Below are 24683 nucleotides of genomic sequence, written 5' to 3'. Positions count from 1 at the left end.
TCAAGAGGTTGTCGTGTAGTCAGATCAGATGGTGTGTCATTGAGCACTTGTGTGTTTGGCACCTGGGCACTGGCGGCCCCTGGAGAAGGTGAAGCAGCACCAGCCCTCTGACTTTTTATGATCTTGGGATGGAAGGTAGGGGGTGAGAGAGCACAAATTACAAACATGAAATTAGATGAGACCACATCTAATAATAATAAGTGACAGACTTTGTGGGTCAGACTGAAGTAGTTTGATAATTTAGAGAGAGAAGGTGTTAAGTATCAAAACCATTTTATTGAAATAGGTTGCTGAGTGAAAAATGAAACCTTTCTTTTACAGAATGTTGTTCATGAGCTCAGAATAACCAATCAGGTAATCTATTTGAATCCACCAATTGAAGAGTGCAGGTACAAGCTGTACCAGGAAATGTTTGCCTGGAAGATGGTTGTGCTGTCCCTCCCCAGGATCCAGAGTCAGAGGTACCAGGTAAGCCTTCCAGGGACTCGAAGCACACACCTCTCCTGGGCTCTGTGACGCCACTTCTCTATGGCGCCTCTTTAAATAAGCTGTTTTCAAACTCCAGCCTCCAGGTTCAACATCCTGAGGGAGAGCTAGAGGAGGCTTTGTGTGACCTGATTTTTTTTCCAAAGTTACTTGGCATTTGTAGCTTGGTCTTAGTGGTCTGTTAGAAATTATCTCCATGAGCTTCGTTGGGAATCTTAATTCCTGCTTCTCCCCACTCCCTCCACGTTTTATTTGGGAAATTTTCAACATACACAAAAGTGTAGGGACTCATGAGGTCCCACCATCCAGCTTTATGTATCAACATACTGCCAATTTTACTTCATTTATATTTCTTTTCCCACCTCCCCACCCCCACCAGGTTATTTTAAAGCAAATTCCAGCTATAATTTACTCTTATTAGTATGTTTCTACAGCAAAAGAAAACATTCAAAGACCATTTAGTTCCTGGCCTCTAGCCAATGTTACTTCTAAGTGGGACCAATGGTTTTCAAATAAAAAGATTCTACAACCTCTGCTATGGCAGACTCTTACAGAATTTAGAGATCTTATTAGGAAGTTACCTCTTTTCTTAACTTTGAACGTAAATTCAGTTCTTTTATGATTTTTTTGAGGTAATTAATTGCCTGTGGCTTGCAATCTTGGCAGTGTTTAGCCCAAAACTTGACAGTGTCCAGCTAATCAGACCAAGCTATGAATATTGGTTCCTGCCTCTCGAGGAGTATACGTACAATCTTAGGATCGTTCTTGTTATGTTTCTTCTGTCTTTAACTAGCTGTGTTTCTGTTTGCATTGTTCTCTTGTTTATCTCCAAATTTAAGAAACTAAAGGCAGCCCTGTCCGTGTGCATTAGATCCCATTTCCTCTCGCTGTTGCTCAGCAGTTCTTCCCTGTCCTCTGAGTCATCCTGTCAGTGCATAAACCTATGCCCTGCACCTATCTGGTTTCTTGCTCATCGTAAGGCAGGGCTAAGGAAGCGTTATCTTTCCTAGCATCTGCAGTGCCCCTCTCCCTCTTCTCTCAGACGCTTGCCCATCCCTCAGCCAGTACCGCTCCTGGCTGGTCACAGTGACTTCCACCCCCAACCAGTGGGCTTCTCAGTCCTGGTCTTTCTGAGCTGGCTGCATGGTGGAACAGGTGCTGTCTCCCTCCTCCTTAATGCAGAGTGACTTGGCTCTTCCAGAGCACCATGCTGTCCAGGTTTTCCTCCCACTTCACTGGCTAGTCTCCTTTATTGGTTCCTCTTTTGCTCACCCTCTGCCCAACCTCTAAATGTTCCATGCCCTCTCTACCCCCCTCATCTTCTCAGTGGTCTCATCCAGGCCATTGACTTCACATACCATCTACGTGCTGACAGCTCTGTGCTGAGATCCCCAGTCTTCATCCTGATGCCAGGCCTGTCTGTCCCACCGCCTACTTGGCATCTCCACTTGGCTATCTGGTAGATGTATCAAATCAAACACATCTCTCCAGTCCCCCTTCCTCAAGTTTGACTTTCTGCAGTCTTTCATTCCCACCCTTCACCCAACAACTCAGGCCAGAAGTCATGGTGTCATCCTTGACTCCTGTTGTCTCTGTCCTCAGAATTTAGCCTAATCTGTTTCTTACTACATCTGCTGCTACTTCCCCTTTCCAGGGTACCACCATCTCTCCCTTGGATTATTAACATTCTCTCCTCGGGCCAGCCCGGTGGTGCACTGCTACAGTGCGCCGCTTGGGAGTGCGGTGGCTCTCCCGCCGAGGGTTCGGATCCCACATACAGACCGGTTCCCGAGTGGCTTCCTTTCTCACTTAGCATGACAGCTGAAGTCCCACAGTGGCTTGCTGGGCCCCCCCTAGTATGCTGCTTGTTGCTTCTCTGACTTCAGCTCCTGCTTCTCCACTCCTTGGCTGTGCTCCAGCCACACTGGACTCTTGGTGGGCCTCAGACTTTGCCAGGCAGACTCTTGCCCCTGGACCTTTGCACTTGCTGATCTCTCTGCTCAGGATCCCTGGTAGCAGGTATTCACATGGCTCGCTCCCTCCCCTCCATCTGGTCTCTGCTCAAATGCCACCTTCTTGGTGAGGCCTTTCCTGATCTCTCTGTTTAAAGTAAACCTTCTCCCCCATCCTCCATTCCCTGTCCTCCTTCGTGGCTTCCTTTCTCACTTAGCATGACAGCTGAAGTCCCACAGTGGCTTGCTGGCCCCCCCCTAGTATGCTGCTTGTTGCTTCTCTGACTTCAGCTCCTGCTTCTCCACTCCTTGGCTGTGCTCCAGCCACACTGGACTCTTGGTGGGCCTCAGACTTTGCCAGGCAGACTCTTGCCCCTGGACCTTTGCACTTGCTGATCTCTCTGCTCAGGATCCCTGGTAGCAGGTATTCACATGGCTCGCTCCCTCCCCTCCATCTGGTCTCTGCTCAAATGCCACCTTCTTGGTGAGGCCTTTCCTGATCTCTCTGTTTAAAGTAAACCTTCTCCCCCATCCTCCATTCCCTGTCCTCCTTCCTGCTCTTTCTCCATAGTATTTCTTACCACCTAACATTCTGTATATTTCACTTATTCCTTAATTGTCTCTCTCCTCCCATAGAATGTAAGTCCGTATGAGCAGGGTTTTTCATCTATCTCTTTATTGTACGTAGAATATTGCCTGGCACATCACAGACACTCAAATAGTTGAAAGAAGTGAATGACTTGTACTCTTCGGCTGTTTTTGCATTGTGTCATTAATGATGCCACATTTTTCTAGGTTATAGTTAATCTAATGTTTCTTTTATTGGTTTGATGAGTTTCTTAACTCATATAAGGAGGCTTACTCAGATAGTTGAAAGAAGTGAATGACTTGTACTCTTCGGCTGTTTTTGCATTGTGTCATTAATGATGCCACATTTTTCTAGGCTATAGTTAATCTAATGTTTCTTTTATTGGTTTGATGAGTTTCTTAACTCATATAAGGAGGCTTTCTGGTTACTTGTGGCTGGGTAAAGTGGATAACTAAGTAAAAGGTGACTCTGAGATTACCATTTTCATACACACTACTTGCATTCATTTCTGGCTTTGGGTGGTTAGGTGGGCGTACATTATGAATTGACTGAAGAAGAAAAATTCTATCGGAACGCGTTAACACGGATGCCTGATGGCCCTGTTGCCCTGGAAGAGTCATATTCTGCTGTCATGGGCATCGTAACTGAGGTCGAGCAGTATGTCAAGGTAAGAAGCTCCTGATTTTGTTCACATATATTATATAGTCTAATTCCAAACATTTAGGAGTATGAGATTTGAGGAATATGGTGCTAAAGATCTTGACTATATATAATGTTTGCTTCTTTTAAAGGAAAGTGTGAACAGTAGGACTAATCTTTTGGGAGATTTAATTATGATTTTTGAGAACACCAAATTTTATTCTTTTTTTATATGAAAATTCTAAATCTGAAGTGAGAATTTTTTGTATTGGTGATGAAAGAACATGAACCTTTTTAATGGAATATGAAAGTAATATATGTCTACAGAATAAAAAATAAAACTGTATCACTTAACTATTTAAACGTTCTTTATCTGCAGGTTTGGCTTCAGTATCAGTGTTTATGGGATATGCAAGCTGAAAACATCTACAACAGGCTTGGGGAAGATCTCAACAAATGGCAAGCTCTCTTGGTCCAAATAAGGAAGGCCAGAGGAACATTTGACAACGCGGAAACCAAGAAAGAGTTTGGACCAGTAGTTATAGATTACGGCAAGGTGAGCTCTGCTGTCTTACTGGACAGTGTCAGGGTAGCTGTAGACACAGCATTTCTGTTTGACTGAAATTAGGTTGAAGCATAAACACACCAGCAGGAAAGAACTGATGGTGTGTTGTGTGCTGCTTCCCCCGCAGGTGCAATCTAAGGTGAACTTGAAGTATGACTCTTGGCATAAGGAAGTTCTCAGCAAATTTGGGCAGATGCTAGGATCAAACATGACAGAATTCCATTCCCAAATCTCAAAGGTGAGGGGATAGGACTCTGCCAGTGTAACTAGTCTACTGGTGAACCTCGGCTTCATGATAAAATTACTACCCTCTCTCTGAACAGTCCCGCCAAGAGTTGGAGCAGCACTCAGTGGACACGGCCAGCACCTCCGACGCCGTGACCTTCATCACCTATGTGCAGTCTTTAAAACGGAAGATCAAACAGTTTGAGAAGCAAGTTGAGGTGAGCTCTGTGAATAAACTAGACTTCTGGTTTAATTTGGTTTTTGTAATATTTGCATTCTGAGGGAATGTTCTGACTCAACCCTTAAGGCACTATTTCTTATGGTATGGTTCACAGACATCTCTATCACAACCACCTGATATGCTTGTCAAAATACAGTGCACATACTAGCATCCTGTCAAATCTGCATTGTAAACAGCTCTGCAAGGTTTGAGACCCACTGTTTTTTGTCTTTTAATGTCTTTTACTTTAGATGTTTCCAAGTCATCAAACCTGAATATTCTTTTCATGATTTGGACTCGGGTGAAGCACAGTTCCACGTGCTTTTTATATCCTGTTCAGAGCCATCCACATGCATCTAGGCACAGTGGCTGGACTAGCCATGTTGGACTGTAGGGCACGCTGCCCTCTGACCACAATTTTAGGGTGGAAGGTTTTAGGTGTAAAGCAAATGTATTGATCTTATGTGTTCTGGAGCCATAGAGTGCCTTCTCTCTCGTGAGACTCTGATCATAGTTTCTGTTTTCGTTATAGAAGGAAAAGTCCAATTTATTTTTTTTCTCTCCAAGCTCTATCGCAATGGTCAGCGCTTGCTGGAAAAGCAGAGGTTCCAGTTCCCGCCTTCCTGGCTTTATATTGACAACATCGAGGGAGAGTGGGGGGCCTTCAATGACATCATGCGTCGGAAGGACTCTGCTATTCAGCAGCAGGTGGCAAACCTGCAAATGAAAATCATCCAGGAGGACCGGGCTGTGGAAAGCCGCACCACCGACCTGCTGACCGACTGGGAGAAGACCAAGCCTGTCACGGTGGGGCTCTTTTGGCTGTGCTCCCGGATACTCTTACGTCAACAGCACCATTTGGTGTACTTTCTTTCAGACTTCAGAAGCCTTGCTGTGACTTAGCTTTCCAATATTGGGTTTTTTTTCCTTTTTTTAATTAAAAAAACAGTACTTGCAGATAGTAAATGTTTAAATGTGAAAGCTAACTGAGACTTCATTTTACCCAAAATTCCAGTTAGGAGGTGATTTTAAGGATTAAAGTTTTTCTGTTCTTAAATTATCCCCTTAGGCATACTCAAAAATTAGGATTTAATTTCTGGTAGACCCAGGCCAGGCTCACGCTGGTGCTGCTAGTCGTACATGTTGTGGGGAGGAGAGGTGGGTTCTGTTGTTGTCGTCGTCATCGTTATTAAACCTTTCCATACTCAGAACCCACCACATGCATTTTTCTCCATTTATTCAAGTATCTGTGGAGCACCAGCTATGTGCTAGGTGGTTGTCTAAGTAGCAGGGATACAGCAGTGAATGAGAAGGACAAGACCCTACTCCCACGGAACTAGATGCCAGTGGAGAGAGATGATAATAAAAATCAAACATGAAGAACATGTACTTTGAGTCAGATTTTGATAGTGCTGCCGACAGAAGAAAATGGGAGGGTGCTGGCTGGGGTAGAAGAGGGTGTTGGTGGCTACTGCTATGGCACATTATCTCTTGCTGGGAAGGTGGCAGTGGAGGGGAGCTGGCAAGTCATGATGATGACAGAGGTGATAGGTAAGTGACAGCATGTTTGATTTACCGGGAGTGAAATTCAAACTTTCTTTTATTTAGACATACAAATAGTATAGAAAAGACAAATGGAGAGGATGTTAAAATGTTTTGAATGTTAACCTGGTTTTCTGGCTTGGGGATGTAAGTTCTCCCAATAGGCCAGGTGGCAGATTTAATCTCCCATGATGATGTTCCTTACTGCGCATGATGGATTCTGTGCTGCTAGGCCCTTGCAGGTTCTAGTTTGTGTTTAATTTTATACTTCTTTTTTTTTTGGCGGCTGGGAGGTGCAGGGATCCAGACCCTTGACCTACTTTGTGTTTAGTTTTGGTTCAATGGTCCCTGCCTTAAGGTGGTCTGTGCTTTCATTAATGCCGGTACTGGTAGTTGTGAATGCTCGCTCCAGCAGGGGAGTCAGTATCAATCAACAGGCGAGATTCTGGTGACCAAAACTTGAGTATCTCTTATTACCTCACCTTGGTGCCAGTAATGTGTTATAGTTAAATTTTTAATTCGTATTTTCCTTTGGTAGAAAACTGCGATAGTTCATGTAGTTCTCAAAAGTTATTAAAATGGAAAGACCAGTGGGATCCCTGGGCAGGAAAAAAAACTGGAAAGGAGGTGTGTCAATAGTAGCTTGGATGTCAGAGTGGAGTTCACTTCCAGTGGTTTCTCATTCTTCTCTTGGGTAACCGATGTAACAACTGTGTACATCGGGGAGAGGGGGCTGGCAGGCCCGAAGGCTCTAAGATCCTCTTAGATCGCTGGGAGTGTTCACTGGAGGCCCAAGTCTGTCTCGGCCTTTTCTTCCCGTCTCCCAGGGCACTAGGTGAGATGATGGCTGAATTGAGAGACACTCTACCATTCTAATATTTTTATTTACATAAAAAACTGATATAAAACTTACGTTCAATACTGGGCAAACCTCATAAGTGGACATCTCATTAAATGTTCCACACGTAGACCTGTTCAAGTAATTTGGAAATTTCCAGACCCATTTTAAAGCCAAATAGTCCATATCTCCAGAGACTGTCCTTCAATTCTGTGTGCTCTGCTTCCAGGGCAATCTCCGCCCAGAGGAGGCACTTCAGGCTCTCACCATATATGAAGGGAAGTTTGGCAGGCTGAAGGATGACAGAGAGAAGTGTGCAAAGGCCAAGGAGGCGCTGGAGTTGACGGACACGGGGCTTCTCAGCGGCAGTGAAGAACGCGTGCAGGTATGAGCCGCTGGAGGAGCCGGGATTCCCCCTCCTCATCCTGACTCTCCTGTTAACCTGGGTCATCTCAAGCACCCTGCCAGGCTCTGAGGTGCTTTCTCTTCTCAATTTTCAATCACAGGTGGCCTTAGAAGAATTGCAGGACCTCAAAGGCGTTTGGTCAGAACTTTCTAAGGTCTGGGAGCAAATTGATCAGATGAAGGAGCAACCATGGGTTTCAGTACAACCTCGAAAGGTACATCTCTATGAAATAGGTGTTTGCATACGTGTCTGTAGATTAACAGTCACAGACTTTGTCGAGGAACTTTGCAAAGGAGGAACTATTGTGAACTTCCGAGAAGGCACTTAATGTCCTGCATATTATTTACATTATTCATCCAAACCAATGTAAAATTTATTTTAAAGCCATTTAAAAGAAATTTCACCATTTAAAAAAACGTTTGCAAACTGAATAATCATCTGTGCTTCTCTTGCCAGCTTCGACAAAATCTAGATGGCCTCTTGAACCAGCTGAAGAACTTCCCTGCCCGATTGCGGCAGTATGCGTCCTATGAGTTTGTTCAGAGACTTCTGAAGGGATACATGAAGGTAGGTGACTGGTCTCAAACAGAGAGGAACGCCCATCAGAAGGACACCTGCACAGATGACTTTGTTTACTTTCTCCACAGATAAACATGTTGGTGATTGAACTGAAATCTGAAGCACTTAAAGACCGCCATTGGAAACAGCTGATGAAAAGGCTTCATGTTAATTGGGTTGTTTCTGAGCTAACCCTTGGCCAAATCTGGGATGTTGACTTGCAGAAAAATGAAGCTATTGTCAAGGATGTACTGCTTGTGGCACAAGGAGAGATGGCTTTGGAAGAGTTTTTGAAGCAGGTAGGTAATAGGACTAGAGAGTCTCTTTCATGTTGTGTTTCAGGCTATGATGTAGATTTGAGCTGTGTAAAAATAGAGCCTTGTCATTTGTGATCCTTTTTAACCCTGTAACGCTTTGTCCCTTGTGCAACTGGTGAATGCCCACATACTAATAATGTGCCTTTTTGTGGTTTCAATTCAGATAAGAGAAGTGTGGAATACGTATGAACTAGACTTGGTTAACTATCAGAACAAGTGTCGCTTGATCCGCGGCTGGGATGATCTCTTTAACAAGGTCAAAGAGCACATCAACAGTGTCTCTGCCATGAAACTGTCTCCATATTACAAGGTACCATTGTTGGAGAAACTTTTCCCTCCCTGACCAGTGTTTTTCTGCATTTTCATTATAATACCTTTTAACTATTACTAGATACCTGTTTTTTAAATGTGAGTCAGATAACTTGATGGGATCCTAACCTGCACTTTGTTGGTGAGTTTTAGCATAGTTATGAGTGAAAAGTTTAGCAGTTGAGCTACGCCCTCCTGTCTCCTCACTAGGTTTTTGAAGAGGATGCACTGAGCTGGGAAGATAAGCTGAACCGGATCATGGCTCTCTTCGATGTGTGGATCGATGTGCAGAGGCGGTGGGTCTACCTGGAAGGCATCTTCACGGGCAGTGCAGACATCAAGCATCTGCTGCCAGTGGAAACTCAGCGGTTCCAGAGGTACAGCCTCCAGCTGGGGAGCCAAATATTGACAGTGGCTGTTAACCACTCTTGACATGGAGGCTGACATACATTTTAATTTGATTTGTAGTATCAGCACGGAGTTTTTGGCTCTAATGAAAAAAGTATCCAAGTCTCCCCTTGTTATGGATGTACTGAACATCCAGGGGGTACAGAGGTCTCTGGAAAGATTGGCTGACCTTCTAGGAAAGATCCAGAAAGCACTGGGAGAATACCTGGAAAGAGAGAGATCATCTTTCCCCAGGTGAGATGCTTGTTTTGATTTTTCCTGAAATAAAGTTGAATTTCAGTTATGCTTTTTTTTAATCCATCCACTCTCCCTTCTGGGCATGTGTGTTGGTCAGTTTTGACATCAAGGATTTTGTGAGCCAGTAATCCACCTAATGAATATCATTTCCCTGTCATGCATTGATTCCTGATTGTGCCTAGTAATCCTTGATTTTCTACCTTGGATTTATTAAGCTGCATTTAAACTATCTTCTCTCCTCCAAGGCAGCTTACATCTCTTCAGTGTTTAGCTCTGTGTTTTAAGTAGCATCTCTTCCTTTCTGAATAGTTTGCTTAGGATGAATTGAACAGGTTTTTAAGAAATGAGTTAATGAAGTAAGGTAAATGACATGAAATTCGTTAAATTCCTCTTCGAGATCTTAAATAAATGTGAATCTTTCACCAAGGACTGGAAGGAAGTTGGACATCATGTCAATTCAGGCTGCGGGTTGCCAGCCACCGGCCGTATCCACTTTCCCTTCCTGCAGTTTGGAATTTTGCCTTGATTCGCCTTACTTGCGGGTATAAAATTTTATATGCTATTTTAATTTTAGGTTCTATTTTGTGGGTGATGAAGATTTGCTTGAAATCATTGGAAACAGCAAGAATGTAGCTAAATTACAGAAACACTTCAAGAAAATGTTTGCCGGAGTTTCGAGCATCATCCTAAATGAGGATAACTCTGTTGTCTTGGGTATTTCATCCCGGGAAGGAGAGGAGGTAGTTAAATTTATTTTTGTAACTTAGAAAACTTCTCTCACATTTTTGCACGTCTTAATTCTTAAAATTTTATTTCAGGTTATGTTTAAAACCCCTGTGTCAATTACTGAACATCCCAAAATCAACGAGTGGCTCACACTGGTAGAAAAGGAGATGAGAGTCACCCTGGCTAAACTTCTTGCTGAGTCTGTTACAGAAGTTGAAATTTTTGGTAAAGCAACTTCAATTGACCCAAATACCTACATCACTTGGATTGATAAATATCAGGTAATCTATAGAAGAAGTGGGCAGGCTAAAGGTGAGTGCACTGACTGATCTTTAAAATGGTCCTTTGTGGTCCTTTTGGTGTCTTGTGTCTTTCAGGCTCAGCTTGTGGTTTTGTCAGCCCAGATAGCCTGGTCTGAAAATGTGGAGACCGCGCTGAGCAGCATTGGCGGAGGTGGCGATGCGGCACCTTTGCACTCTGTGCTGAGCAACGTGGAGGTCACCCTCAACGTGTTAGCGGACTCTGTCCTCATGGAGCAGCCCCCACTGCGAAGAAGGAAGCTAGAACACTTGGTTAGTCTCATGGCCGACTCCTTCCTCACCAGTTGGCTCTTACCCCTTCAACTGAAGCAGTTAAAGGAAATCGTACTTGAAAAAATTTTCAGTTAGTATCGAGGAGAAGAGTAGGTGGCGTATTGATATGCTCTGGGGGTGGGCATCTGTTTTTCTTTTCCTGTTGAAAGTTAATCTTGGTTCTCTTACCCCTTCAACTGAAGCAGTTAAAGGAAATCATACTTGAAAAAATTTTCAGTTAGTATCGAGGAGAAGAGTAGGTGGTGTATTGATATGCTCTGGGGGTGGGCATCTGTTTTTCTTTTCCTGTTGAAAGTTAATCTTGGTGGCGTGCAGGAATTACATGACTTCATGATAGAAAGATAGTGATCAACCATGATCAGGGTCTCTCTCTTATCATCTCCTCTCCAAAGAGGCGGCCACAGCAGTGTGAGTGGCACAGTGAGGGCAGCTCCTGGCTCTGAGCCCTGGTGGGCAGGAAGGTGGACACTTAGGACAGACATCAGAAAGCTGCTCTCCCATCACATTTTACACCAGTTCCAGAGTTTTTATTTAAAATGAGGTGTTTCTGTTTGTTTCTTTGTTTTTGCTGCAGCTCTTGATTCTCTGTAGTACCATCGCATGAACATTTCTGTTGTCTCTAAAGGTAGATTTGCATTTTGGAATATTTACCAAAAGCTACTGTAACGTAGAATATCAATTTAAGCCTAACAAATAATACACAAATCCAGAGAAAGCCTTATATTACGATCAACTTTTAAAGTGGCTCTTTTTCTTCAGATTACAGAGTTGGTTCACCAGAGAGATGTTACCAGGTCCTTGATCAAAAGCAAGATTGACAACGCCAAATCTTTTGAATGGCTCAGCCAGATGCGATTTTACTTTGACCCTAAGCAAACCGATGTGTTACAGCAATTGTCAATTCAAATGGCAAATGCCAAATTTAACTATGGCTTTGAGTACCTGGGTGTTCAGGACAAGCTGGTCCAGACCCCCCTCACTGATCGCTGCTATTTGACAATGACACAAGCCTTGGAGGCCAGGCTAGGAGGGTCCCCATTCGGTAGGTCACTCCACAAGTCTGGACAGATGGAATTATATATTAAACATGATTTTTAAAGATTAAGCTAATAATTTGAATGTATTTCTTAATTATATGGTTATTACATCCTAAAATCTTAAATGTTTGTATTTATTACATGTACTTTGATTTTTAAAATTAATTGCTTTTTATAATTTTCTTAAAGCTAAAGATATATTCCCAATTAGGTAACGGACTCAAATACTCAGTTACCTTTCTTTAAATAACAGGGCCTGCTGGCACTGGGAAAACAGAGTCTGTCAAAGCTCTTGGCCATCAGCTTGGACGGTTCGTTTTAGTTTTCAACTGTGATGAAACCTTTGATTTCCAGGTGAGAAGCTTTATGGGCTCTACCTAAAATCTAATGGCCTAAAAGGGTCAGCTGGGGAACGTCAAGCTGGCACCCCTGCCTGAGCCATCAGCCCTGCAGCTCAGTGCAGTTGATCTGGCCTTCTGAGGCCTTGGAGGGGTAGTTGTGACTCTGAACTGTTTGAGGTACATATGTGCTTTGAAGTTGACTTTGGCTTCATGTTTTCAAAGTTAAATCTTTGGTGTAATGTATTACTCTTTTGAAGTGGCAATTTTTTGAAGAAATGCTTAGTGCCTGTGTCTGGGAATAAACAAATATTATGGAAGAAGGGGTTTTTTTTTTTTCTTTTTTGGACTAGTAAGGGGATTGCAACCCTTGGCTTGGTGTCTTCCACACCACGCTCAGCCAGTGAGCTCACTGGCCATCCCTATATAGGATCCGAACCCACAGCCTCGGTGCTACCAGCACCACACTCTCCCGAGTGAGCCACGGGGCCAGCCCTGGAAGAGGTTTTTTTTTTTTTTTTTTTTTTTCCCAACAAAAAGTGATTAACAGCTTTCTCATTGGGATTTTATTGGCACAGGAGAAAAAAAGGTATCATATGTTATATTTGTGTAATGATAATGGCTATTGTTTATGAAGTATCTATTGTGTGTAGGCACTGGGCCCCTCACCTGACAAGGAGATGAGCCTTGTTCAACACAAAGTCCCAGACATGAGGTGGAGGCAGGGTGGGGTGCCAGAGGAAATAAACACATCAGTATTGCATAGGTGTGAACTTCTTCCTGTGAATGTACACAGTTTAATTTTTAATGTTTCTTTTTTGTTTTTAATAAGAGTAAACTGTCTTAGAAAGAATTCTGCAGACCTCCTACATAAAACGAAAGGAGTGTCAGAGAAAGCAGTATCTGTGTCTGTCATTGGTGTTCTCTTACAGAATAAATACACTCTATCCCTGAGTAGTTCACGGGGTTTCGCGGGGAAGGGTTTGGTTTTATTTTTGTAGTTAATGATCCTCGGAAAAGGGAATTCTCATGATCTAAGCTGTTGACAGCAATGATTAATTTTTATTTTTTCAACTCTTGTTGGACTCATTTCTGTTCTTGAGTCGCCCTTGTGACACTCAGTGTTGTGTTGCACAATAGAATAGTGGGGCCCTGCGTCTGGTGGCTTGATATGTGCCACCTTCGTGTATGTGAAGTTTGGGAGCAGCTCTCCCTAGGCTGGGTGGCGTGCCTGGCAAGCACCTGTGGGGAGGCCAGAGAGCAGCCCCACTAGGAACGGGTGCTTTGTCTGTCATTTTAGAGACATTTTTAAATAGTCCTTTGAACATCGTGAGTCTTAATGCCATCATCTAATTTTCAGCCTCTGACCCCATTACTTGTGAGCTGCTAAACAAACAAGTCAAGGTGAGCCCAGACATGGCCATCTTCATCACCATGAACCCTGGCTATGCAGGCAGGTCCAACCTTCCTGACAACTTGAAGAAGCTCTTCCGGAGCTTGGCCATGACCAAGCCTGACCGGCAGTTAATAGCCCAGGTCATGCTGTACTCACAGGGCTTCCGTACTGCCGAGGTTCTTGCCAACAAGATTGTCCCGTTCTTCAAGTGAGTAGCCTGCAGTTGTTCATACTCAGATTTCTAGCATATGTTAAATATACCCATTTAACCTTCAAATTTTTGTTTATAATTATGGCACAGCATTTAAAATATCCATCTGATTGCTTGACGCTTGACACTACTGTTGCTTAAAGCAAATTTTTTTTTTGAGAGAGAACCTTTTCTTTTTTAGATTATGTGATGAGCAGCTCTCTTCTCAAAGCCATTATGACTTTGGTCTTCGGGCTTTGAAGAGTGTGCTGGTAAGTGCAGGCAATGTGAAGAGGGAGAGAATTCAGAAGATAAAGAGAGAGAAAGAAGAACGAGGGGAAGCCGTTGATGAGGGAGAAATTGCCGAAAATCTACCTGAACAGGAGGTTTGTACAAACATTCTTTTGGTCAGTCGAACCTCATGACTTGAGTTCACTTTGCAGTCCACATGTCCCAGGATGACTGGAGAAAACTAAATTGAGTGAGTGAATGTGGGCGAGTGGCAGATTGGTCCATTTTGTTCCCTAAGCATTACACTCACGCGCCTTCCAGGGCCATGGCAGATGTGCGAGCCATGCTCCTAACCCTCCTGCAGCTCAGTCCTTCCCCCACAGATTCTGATACAGAGCGTCTGTGAGACAATGGTGCCAAAGCTCGTGGCAGAAGACATCCCGCTGCTCTTTAGCCTCTTGTCAGATGTTTTCCCTGGAGTCCAGTATCACCGGGGTGAGATGACCGCCCTCCGAGAAGAACTGAAGAAAGTATGTCAGGAGATGTACTTGACATATGGTGATGGAGAAGAAGTTGGTGGAATGTGGGTTGAAAAGGTAACTCGGATTGTGCTGTTGGCTGCTGCCCGCACTGACCCTGCTGGCATTAGTGTCCAGGAATGACAGCCACGGGCCATTAGATGAAAGTCTGTCCGTGAAGGCTGGGGAGGTGCATAATCTGTTTTATGAAGATTTGCCCAAGGCCTGTTCGAATTTTTCTTTTATTTAAATGTAGAGGTAGCAAAACTTACCTGAAAATTTTAATTATGTGATATACAGCTCATTCTCGGAAAATGCTGACTAAAGGCATGATTATAATGGGAATTTGTTGATGCTGGTAAAAATTCTACTTATAAGACTTTCCAGTACCTTGGATTAACAATAATAACCTTAATTGCTAATGGATACACAGTTAACATTCTGTATTGGCTTCTTTTCTTTCCTTCCTCTTGTGCGATTCATTTAAGAAAAAATTTATTTATACAAGCTGTGTGGATTGATCCCAAGAGACACTGTACTGGATTAAACACATGGCTTATCTGTTTGTTCTCTTCTTGTTTGGAGGAATCTGATGTGTCCTTGTTGAGACAGCTTGGTAGGCCTCTCCTTGTTGTACTGGCTCTAGCCTTCATGACTGATTAAAGAACTCCCCACAATTTAGAATTGTTTTTTTTTTTTTTTTAAAGATGACCGATAAGGGGGTCTTAACCCTTGACTTGGTGTTGTCAGCACCACGCTCACCAAATTTTTTTTTAAAAGATGACCGATAAGGGGGTCTTAACCCTTGACTTGGTGTTGTCAGCACCACGCTCACCAAATGAGCTAACTGGCCATCCCTATGTGAGATCTGAATCCATGGCCTTGGGTGTTACTAGCACCACACTCTCCCGAGTGAGCCACGGGCTGGCCTGAGAATTGTCTATTTTATTTGTGGCCTATGTAACGTCTCTCCAGTTGAAGTCCACTACTTGCCTTTAAGAATCCATAGAACACGTTTCTTACTCGTTGTCATGAGAAGTCATGATGCTGGTCTATTGGGCCCTGCAGGTTCTCCAGCATTTGTGGCCTGTGTAACGTCTCTCCAGTTGAAGTCCACTACTTGCCTTTAAGAATCCATAGAACACATTTCTTACTCGTTGTCATGAGAAGTCATGATGCTGGTCTATTGGGCCCTGCAGGTTCTCCAGCTCTATCAGATCACCCAGATCAATCATGGCCTGATGATGGTGGGGCCCTCGGGAAGCGGAAAGAGCATGGCCTGGCGTGTCCTGCTGAAGGCTTTGGAGAGACTCGAGGGTGTGGAAGGCGTGGCCCATATCATTGACCCCAAGGCCATCAGCAAAGATCATCTCTACGGAACGCTGGACCCCAACACCAGGGAATGGACAGATGGGCTTTTCACACATGTGCTGAGAAAGTACGTTCATTTTGATCAGTATTTGCATCCCAGTGAATCTGAGTACCTGTTCATGCAATAAGAGTCTATGTTATTTTTCCAATCAGAATCTGAGCAAATTAAAGGTCACTTCAGAAACCGTTATAGGGTGAGCATTCTTAGTCTTAAAATCTTGATTTAGTCAACAGCTCTTTAAAAATCCTTCCAAACCAGGATCATAGACAACGTGAGAGGTGAGCTGCAGAAGCGCCAGTGGATTGTCTTTGATGGCGATGTGGATCCCGAGTGGGTCGAGAACCTGAACTCGGTGCTAGATGACAACAAGCTCCTAACTCTGCCCAACGGAGAGCGCCTCAGCCTTCCACCCAATGTGAGCGGCCTGCCTTTGTGTGTCCTAGGGTGATTTTCTGTTCTAGCCCCCTGGAATTCATGTGCTGGCAGGGTCCCGCCTTGGAGAGCAGGGTCCATGTAGCAGCAGTTAGCCATGTAGACAGTTCTCTGTAATTCTCAATTAACCCTTCTTACAATTCTTTAAGATGAGGTTGTAGTTGGGATATCTTAAACCGTTATACATTTAGTAGGTGGAAAAATGAAGAATTTAGATCTGGAACTTTCAAGGCTATCCCTAGGGAAGTGAGCATTGGTTACAGGTTCCTGGACACACCTCACGGGTGAACAAACGTGGCCAGGCTGGGCTGGGTGTGCGCTCCGCCAGACCCTGTTCTGGATGCCAAGAGGACAGCAGTAAACAAGACAGAACCCTGCTCTCATGGGGCTTGCTCACTGTCTGATGCGGGCGATAGACAAACAAGACCAATAATGATAGTTCTGAGGGAAAAAAATAAACTGGAAACGTGCTTGGGAGGGGGAGGTTGAAATGTCAGAAGGCTTCCCTGAGAGGGTGGTGGCTTTAGTAGAGACTTGAGGGGAGGGAGACTTGTCCTGGATCTGCTGAGCCTCCGTGCAAAGTAGCAAACAGCAAGGCAGCAGATTGGACAGCACGCCCAGTGTGTGTGGGGAGGGCAGGGGCAGTTGGCTGCAGCAGAGAACACCAGGGGAGATGTCAGAGTGAGACCAGGAAGAAAGCGGGCCCTGGAGGTGATTGGGAGGACTTAAGCGTGGGTGCTGGGGAGTCTTTGACAGGATTGATGGAGTGTGATTTCTGTCCACAGAGGTCCTGCTGGCTGTTGTGTGGAGGACAGTTAAAGAGGGCAGGGTGGAGGCAAGGGAGGCTGTGGGAGGCCACCACAGTCCTGTAGGCACTGGCGGGGGCATGGGGCGAGCTGGCAGGGGCGGAGGGCCCAAGGAGCGGCTGATGTGGCTGTAACTTAAAGTCTATGCTGATGGGGGTCGCTGGTGGCCTAGAGGTGGGTGTGGGTGGGGAAAACAGCCAAGGCTGACACCAGGGATTTGGCCTGGCTGACGAACATGAGCCTTCGTCAGACAGGGTCAGGACCTATGTTTATCTTCACTCAGAGACCACACTGGACTGTCAGTGCAGGCTGGGAATATGGGCCTGCTCCGACTAGTCTCTTGATTTGACTTGGATTCTTGACAGCTGCTTATTCAGTCAATTCTGAGTGTCGTCAGGAAGACATAGTTCTCTTTGTGAAGCAATTAGAACTCCAAGGTTAGGGCTGTGGAGTCTGACCATGTGGTTTGAATCTCTGCCCCCCCATTTACTAGCAGCAGGCCCTCGGCAGGATTACCTGGCCCCATCTGTAAAATGGAAGTAATAACATGCCTGCCATGTTGAGGTATGTAAGGATTGAATGCTTTCGGGCAGCAAAGTATTGGAGCAGCACCTTGCCCGTGATAAGCACCTAGCCCACGGTCACTGCTGGCATCACCTTTTGAGGGAGCTTTTGCTCCCAGGCCACCAAGGACTCTTCCATTTGTGGGAAATCTTAAACATTGAGTCTGACCTCTTCTCCATGCACATTTTTCCCAGATTCTTGTGGGGAGAGAATGGTGAATATTGTAGTGGTGGGAACTGTAGATATTTTTATTTTTAAGGTGCAGAAAAATTAAATTTAAATTACCTTTTCAGTGTACATATAAATACAGGAATTTTAATATCCAAGGTTTTACCAAACCTGCATCACTGAGCCTGTTTAATTCTTTCAAGGTGCGAATAATGTTTGAAGTACAGGACTTGAAATATGCGACCCTGGCCACAGTGTCGCGCTGCGGCATGGTCTGGTTTAGTGAGGATGTGTTGAGCACAGACATGATCTTCAACAACTTCCTGGCCAGGCTGCGCAGCATTCCCCTGGACGAAGGGGAGGACGAGGCACAGCGTCGGCGCAAGGGCAAAGAGGACGAGGGGGAAGAGGCTGCTTCCCCAATGCTACAGGTACAAGGGCCACATGCTCGGTGCTCCAAGTGGGACCCGTAGGTGGCATCTGAGCTCTGGGGTTTGGATGCAGTGAGGTGACACTGTTCTATTCCGAGAGTGTGTGGAAGTCATGGTACCATTCATAATTGGTCCCTGACTGGTCACCAGGTCAAGCCAGGCACTCGTAATCAGTGTTGTCTTATCCCAGCTTCTGAGAAAGCCCAGCTGTAGCACTGCAAAAGTCCAAAGGCATGTATGAGAAATTTTAAAGAATTCTTTTAATTATCTTACTTTTCTCTGCAAGGTGATAAAAGACTGCCCTATTCCATGTTCAGTCGTGGAAACCAATGCTTCTGGGAAGTAGGGTTTTTGAGAACCACCAGGATAAAGGAATGAGAATTGGTCATTGAAGCTTCACCCAAAATTATTTTTCCAAGGTCATGTGACCTCCCAGGCCTAGGTTAAAATAGATGAAGCTCTCCTGAAGTTTTGAAATGATAGTTCACGTCATTCGCTCCCTCTTCCAGATCCAAAGGGATGCAGCAACAGTCATGCAGCCTTACTTCACATCCAGCGGCCTGGTCACCAAGGCCCTGGAGCACGCCTTCCAACTAGAGCACATCATGGACCTGACGCGCCTGCGCTGCCTGGGCTCGCTCTTCTCCATGCTGCACCAGGCCTGCCGCAACGTGGCGCAGTACAACGCCAACCACCCCGACTTCCCCATGCAGGCCGAGCAGCTGGAACGCTACGTCCAGGTCAGGAGCCTCCAAAACATCGTGCCCAGTGGCGTGTGTTCTCACAAGGGGCTGGGAAAGGCGCAGAGAATGTCCTTGGTCCAAGAACACTAGGATCCACTGTCCTCCAGGTGAACTTTGCTGTGAATGTCTTTCTTTTGTTGAAATTTTTTTAAAAACAATTTTAATTCCTCTTTTAACAGCGATATCTGGTTTATGCCATACTCTGGTCCCTGTCTGGAGACAGCCGGCTAAAAATGAGGGCAGAGCTGGGTGAATACATCAGGAGAATCACAACTGTGCCTCTGCCCACCGCACCCAACATTCCCATCATTGATTATGAAGTGAGTGTGTGCACGCAATGGCCCTGTTCCTTGATTGTCGCCACGTCGCTTTAGTTCATGCTCAAGCAACCTGACTGTGGACTTAGACATTTTCTTTTCATTTTCAAAGGACTTTATCCTTTTAGTTTCATGCGGTAGCAAGGAATAAAGATTAGCTTGACCTGTCCATTCTTATGTTGAAACTTCTGGTTTGTGTTAAAGTAAGCAAATTTGTGAGTAAGGAGGCACATTGGCCCCAGGGTGACTCATGCTTCATCTGTGTGTAGGTGTCCATCAGTGGAGAATGGTCCCCTTGGCAGGCCAAGGTGCCTCAGATTGAAGTGGAGACGCACAAGGTGGCGGCCCCTGATGTTGTCGTGCCGACTCTGGACACAGTCCGCCACGAAGCCCTTTTGTACACTTGGCTGGCTGAACACAAACCACTGGTCTTGTGCGGCCCTCCCGGGTCTGGCAAGACCATGACGCTCTTCAGTGCCCTCCGGGCCTTGCCTGACATGGAGGTAAAGTGGCTAGGAGGTGGACAGCAGACCTTTTGGTGTTAAAATATGGAATTGGTCCTAAAATTCATTTTGTGTCTTCCCTTCCAAAGGTTGTGGGTCTTAACTTCTCAAGTGCTACTACTCCAGAGCTCCTTCTGAAGACTTTTGATCACTATTGCGAGTACAGGCGCACACCTAATGGGGTCGTTTTGGCACCTGTTCAACTTGGAAAGTGGCTGGTATTGTTCTGTGATGAAATCAACTTGCCAGATATGGATAAATATGGGACTCAGAGGGTCATATCCTTCATCAGACAGGTTTGTTTATATCCACAAGGTCCCCTTCCTCCCCAACATTTCTCTTTCACATTTTGCTCCTAACCTGTTACACGCCTGTTTCCTTCAGATGGTGGAGCACGGAGGATTCTACCGAACCTCAGATCAAACATGGGTGAAACTGGAGAGAATCCAGTTTGTTGGGGCTTGTAATCCCCCCACTGATCCTGGAAGAAAGCCCCTCTCACACAGGTAACCCAGCTCCGTAGACTTCACACGCACAACAGTTCCAGGATTGCTGTAAATATAGCCAAACAAAAATCTGGTTTTAATTATAAAGGTACTTTCTGTTTATCATATACTGCTTGTCCTAGGACTCCTCATGGGTTAATTGCACTATGCTGTAGTACCAGGAAAACATGTTTAAGAATAAAAGCATTAGGGCTGGCTGGTTGGTTAGCTCAGGTGGTTAGAGCTGGTGCTGATAACATCAAGATCCAAGCTTCGATCCCTGTACCAGCCAGTGCCAAAAAAAAAGAAAAGAATAAAAGTGTTGACTTCTTGGGTAGTAATGAACTGCCCAGACCTATGGCTGAAGTAAGCCTGAAGTATTTTCCCATCTTCGCTTGATTGTTTTTTTCAAGTTTTTTGCATCTGCCAGTGGTGTGTCAGACCCCAAACTTGAGCAGCATGTGTGTGATTTCATTTAACTTTGACATCAGGCCTGCATAGGTGGATTAGGTGGCAACTTCCAATCTGGGCCCAGGACAGAATGACACGCCTCTGGCACAGTGCCCCTTGCCTGGAGTCACTAATCAGTGGAGGGGCACTGAACTGGGCTGTCTCTGCACAGGTTCTTGCGTCACGTGCCTGTTGTGTATGTGGATTACCCAGGACCTGCTTCCCTGACACAGATTTACGGCACCTTCAACCGTGCCATGCTGAGGCTCATTCCATCCCTGCGCACCTATGCAGAACCACTCACTGCTGCCATGGTGGAGTTCTATACGATGTCACAGGTATGTGCAGCTTCTTTATTCCTGTGGGAATTGTTTTCCTCTAGTGGTTGAAGAACTCTGTCAGAAGATTGGGCTTGATACAGAGTCTTTGCCGAGCCAGGAGATTTTCTCCAAGGCCTGTTATCAAAGTCATTCTACCCAGGTACTGCAGCCGCCAACACTTTCATGCTGATTCTTGCCAGCCTTCCTCAGCACATATACGTTTAGTACGGGAATGGGACTACACTGTGCAGTTTCCAAAAGGATACGTACATTTTAACAACATGTCCATGTCGGTGATTATTCTTGTGCAATGTATGTATTGACTGTATATTTGCCAAGTTGCTAATTCTTGCCAGCCTTCCTCAGCACATATACGTTTAGTACGGGAATGGGACTACACTGTGCAGTTTCCAAAAGGATACGTACATTTTAACAACGTGTCCATGTCGGTGATTATTCTTGTGCAATGTATGTATTGACTGTATATTTGCCAAGTTGCTCTCAAGATAGGTGTCCAGTTATGCTCCCACCAGAGTTCTCTTTCCCTATGTTTTCTTCAACATTTAAAACATATTTATTTAAAAAATCTTTGCCTACTTGAAAAGAAGTGGTTCTCGTGGTTTTGATTTGCATTTCTTAGTTGTGGCTTCCCGCATCAGCCCTGCTACAGGGACATATACGTTTAGTACGGGAATGGGACTACACTGTGCAGTTTCCAAAAGGATACGTACATTTTAACAACATGTCCATGTCGGTGATTATTCTTGTGCAATGTATGTATTGACTGTATATTTGCCAAGTTGCTCTCAAGATAGGTGTCCAGTTATGCTCCCACCAGAGTTCTCTTTCCCTATGTTTTCTTCAACATTTAAAACATATTTATTTAAAAAATCTTTGCCTACTTGAAAAGAAGTGGTTCTCGTGGTTTTGATTTGCATTTCTTAGTTGTGGCTTCCCGCATCAGCCCTGCTGCAGGGTCACAGGAGAGAAACGCTCAGTCGCTACCAAGGTGTCCATCATGCTCTTGGTGTTTTAAGAGGGCCTGCCTGTCCTAGATTGCAAATATTTTTTGCTGGTATTTAATTTGCTTTGAACTTGGAAGTATTTTCAGAAGGGTTTTTGTTTTTTGGTTTGGTTTGGGTTTTTTTGTAGTTTCATTGTTTTGAACATCTAAATCTTTAAATATAATTTATTGCAACATAAAGTAAGCAGCTTGGATCTAACCTTGTTCTGGACAATTGTCCAGTGTTTCCAACCTTATTTACTAATTTATCCTTAAATATTCCAGGGTCTAGATTCTTTATGTTTAACACAAAAATGTTTTACAGCATCTTACCTTTTATGCGGGGCGGGGGGGGGGGTTGTGCTGGCTGGTGTTGGGATCCAAACCCTTGACTTTGATGTTATGAGGGTGTGCTCTGACCACCTGAGCCAACCTGCCAGATCTTACCTCTTAACTGCTCTTCTGTGTCTTAAGATACTTACATGTAACTTCCACTTTTTCTCCTTTATACAGGAGAGATTCACTCAGGATACACAGCCCCACTATATCTATTCGCCCCGTGAGATGACTAGGTGGGTGAGAGGTATCTTTGAAGCACTGAGACCTCTGGAGACTCTGCCTGTTGAAGGCCTCATTCGGATTTGGGCACATGAAGCCCTCCGTCTCTTCCAAGATAGGTAAGGGAAGCCAAGGATCCAGTTAGTTACACTCTCCTCCAACTCTTGAGTTCTTACAGCCCTCCAAGTTAGGATCTGCACAACACTGGCCTGCCCAGTGTTGGAGCCAGGCCATGCTAGTGGTAGAAGAAGCAGAAGCAGTGAGAGTGGCCTTACAGTTATCACAACCTCCCCCAGTGTAATGGGGTCACAGTGCACAGTGACTGCCCGCCAGTGTGTGGCTGCTGGTTGTCCTGGGTGAGGCACTTTAATAAACCTCTACCTGTCGAGTGGGGCCACACAAGGTAGCTACCTATGAGAACCATATCAAAGCACGGGTTCACTGGTGAATGAAATGCCTTCCCACAACTACTAATGTGCAGCTCCATGACCACCGCTCCCCTTCCTTATCCTCGATCTTTATTCTCCTGAAAGGATTTGGTTTTCTCTCTTACCTGTTAGCCACGTGTATCAACTCTTGCCTGTAAGTTTTGAGGTTTTTCTAGTTAAGTGACTGGTACTTAAGGGAAAGAATTGCTAACGGCTGAACAGCATCAATTATGGAAGGTTTCTGAGTCACAGTAGGTCTCACAGTGAAAAGTTGAGTCTTTACCTTTTAGGGAGTCTTGAAAATTATTGCCTTTTTTTAATCAGGACCTTTTTCTTGTGTTCTTTATAGTTCAGTACAATCTTTGTTTTACAGTAAATTCTTGGTTTTTCTAGCTCCTACCCTATCATCTTTTGTTTCTTTTCCTTATATTTTTAATTTCATATATTTTAGAATTGCAGTTCTTCATTGTATTTTGGGTTCATTTTTAGGTAGCGAGAAGTTAAGTCTGTGTGTGTTAACTCTAAACTTCTAATGAACACTAAATCTTAAGTGACGTACTATTTCATGCAACACCACAATTTCCTTTTGCAAATTATTTGCAGCAATCTTCTGCCCATGAACCAGGTTACTCGGAACAGAGCAGGAGGGCTGCAGAAGAGGACCAGGTTGGGGGGGACTTTTGTTTGTTTGTTACGTTAATTTCAAAGATAACAATACCCTCTGGAATTCTTTTTTTTTTTTTTTTCCTTTTTTTTTTTTTTTAATTCTTTTATTGGCTATGAATATCCATGAGATACAAAGCTAATTGTCACCACTCGTGCCCAAGAATATTAATTTTAAAGTCAATTGATAAAGAACAAATTTAACACAAAGATTAACATCCTTAATGACAAAAGAACTCTTAGAAATGACTTAGAAAAATCTGAGCAGAAACTTGGTGAAGGACGTGAGCAGATAAGTCACACACCCCAGGGAAACACTCGTGTCTAATAAGTGCACTCTGAGATGTTGTTGGGGGAGGGGGATGGGGGGGGAGGAGGAAAGAGGGTGGGGCTGAGGCCCTTGGCCCCGGATCTCAGGGCCCTGGGGGCTTTGGGTTCAGGGGTCTTTTGGTTAGGGCTCCACGGTCAGCCTGGTTGCAGACAGCAGCAGGCAGGGCTGGGTACCACGCAGCTGGGGGAGGACTTTTGATGGCAGGGCAGGTTCCTTCCCAGAATAAGTGTGACATTTCCCGAAAAGGCCCATCTACAGCAGACGTGGTCCCACAGGACAAGCTCCCTGGCCACTACGAGTCTCTGGTTTAGGTGGTTGGTAGTAGATAGTTAATAGTTACTGCCTTGGCAGAACTCAAGGATGATGGTTCCCTCCAGACTAGGAAATAATTAAGCATTTGGCAGTTGTATCTTCGGACCTGATAACTGCGGCAGCTTCTCTTATCTCTGCTGTACAAGGAGTCTTGGAATATTGCATACTTGTAGATCACTGGTTTTCAATGTGAGCAGATAAGTCACACACCCCAGGGAAACACTCGTGTCTAATAAGTGCACTCTGAGATGTTGTTGGGGGAGGGGGAGGGGGGGGAAGGAGGAAAGAGGGTGGGGCTGAGGCCCTTGGCCCCGGATCTCAGGGCCCTGGGGGCTTTGNTCCAAGGCCTGTTATCAAAGTCATTCTACCCAGGTACTGCAGCCGCCAACACTTTCATGCTAATTCTTGCCAGCCTTCCTCAGCACATATACGTTTAGTACGGGAATGGGACTACACTGTGCAGTTTCCAAAAGGATA

General features: G+C 44.7%; 1 protein-coding gene across 1 annotated transcript in view; it reads left to right on the top strand.

The window, feature by feature from the left end:
• DYNC1H1 (dynein, cytoplasmic 1, heavy chain 1) overlaps positions 1-24683 on the top strand; it is a 72517-nt gene that overhangs the window by 19401 nt on the left and 28433 nt on the right. The window contains exons 11-42 of the mRNA XM_008578892.1: positions 322-468; positions 3554-3694; positions 4046-4222; positions 4359-4469; positions 4555-4674; positions 5244-5483; positions 7286-7441; positions 7563-7676; positions 7919-8029; positions 8110-8319; positions 8501-8647; positions 8857-9023; positions 9115-9288; positions 9866-10031; positions 10110-10298; positions 10395-10589; positions 11370-11652; positions 11901-12001; positions 12047-12104; positions 13346-13589; positions 13774-13957; positions 14186-14398; positions 15520-15758; positions 15951-16107; positions 17866-18093; positions 18603-18833; positions 19016-19156; positions 19423-19656; positions 19746-19952; positions 20041-20162; positions 20764-20929; positions 22428-22591. Coding sequence (XP_008577114.1) covers positions 322-468; positions 3554-3694; positions 4046-4222; positions 4359-4469; positions 4555-4674; positions 5244-5483; positions 7286-7441; positions 7563-7676; positions 7919-8029; positions 8110-8319; positions 8501-8647; positions 8857-9023; positions 9115-9288; positions 9866-10031; positions 10110-10298; positions 10395-10589; positions 11370-11652; positions 11901-12001; positions 12047-12104; positions 13346-13589; positions 13774-13957; positions 14186-14398; positions 15520-15758; positions 15951-16107; positions 17866-18093; positions 18603-18833; positions 19016-19156; positions 19423-19656; positions 19746-19952; positions 20041-20162; positions 20764-20929; positions 22428-22591 — 5537 coding nt within the window. The remainder of the gene's footprint in view (positions 1-321; positions 469-3553; positions 3695-4045; positions 4223-4358; positions 4470-4554; positions 4675-5243; positions 5484-7285; positions 7442-7562; positions 7677-7918; positions 8030-8109; positions 8320-8500; positions 8648-8856; positions 9024-9114; positions 9289-9865; positions 10032-10109; positions 10299-10394; positions 10590-11369; positions 11653-11900; positions 12002-12046; positions 12105-13345; positions 13590-13773; positions 13958-14185; positions 14399-15519; positions 15759-15950; positions 16108-17865; positions 18094-18602; positions 18834-19015; positions 19157-19422; positions 19657-19745; positions 19953-20040; positions 20163-20763; positions 20930-22427; positions 22592-24683) is intronic.

The sequence above is a fragment of the Galeopterus variegatus genome, unplaced genomic scaffold (assembly GCF_000696425.1).
Source record: "Galeopterus variegatus unplaced genomic scaffold, G_variegatus-3.0.2 Scaffold1778, whole genome shotgun sequence".
In the NCBI taxonomy this organism is placed as follows: Eukaryota; Metazoa; Chordata; class Mammalia; order Dermoptera; family Cynocephalidae; genus Galeopterus; species Galeopterus variegatus.
The sequence above is the reverse complement of the archived record's forward strand: the minus strand, read 5'-3'. Positions and strand labels throughout refer to the sequence as shown.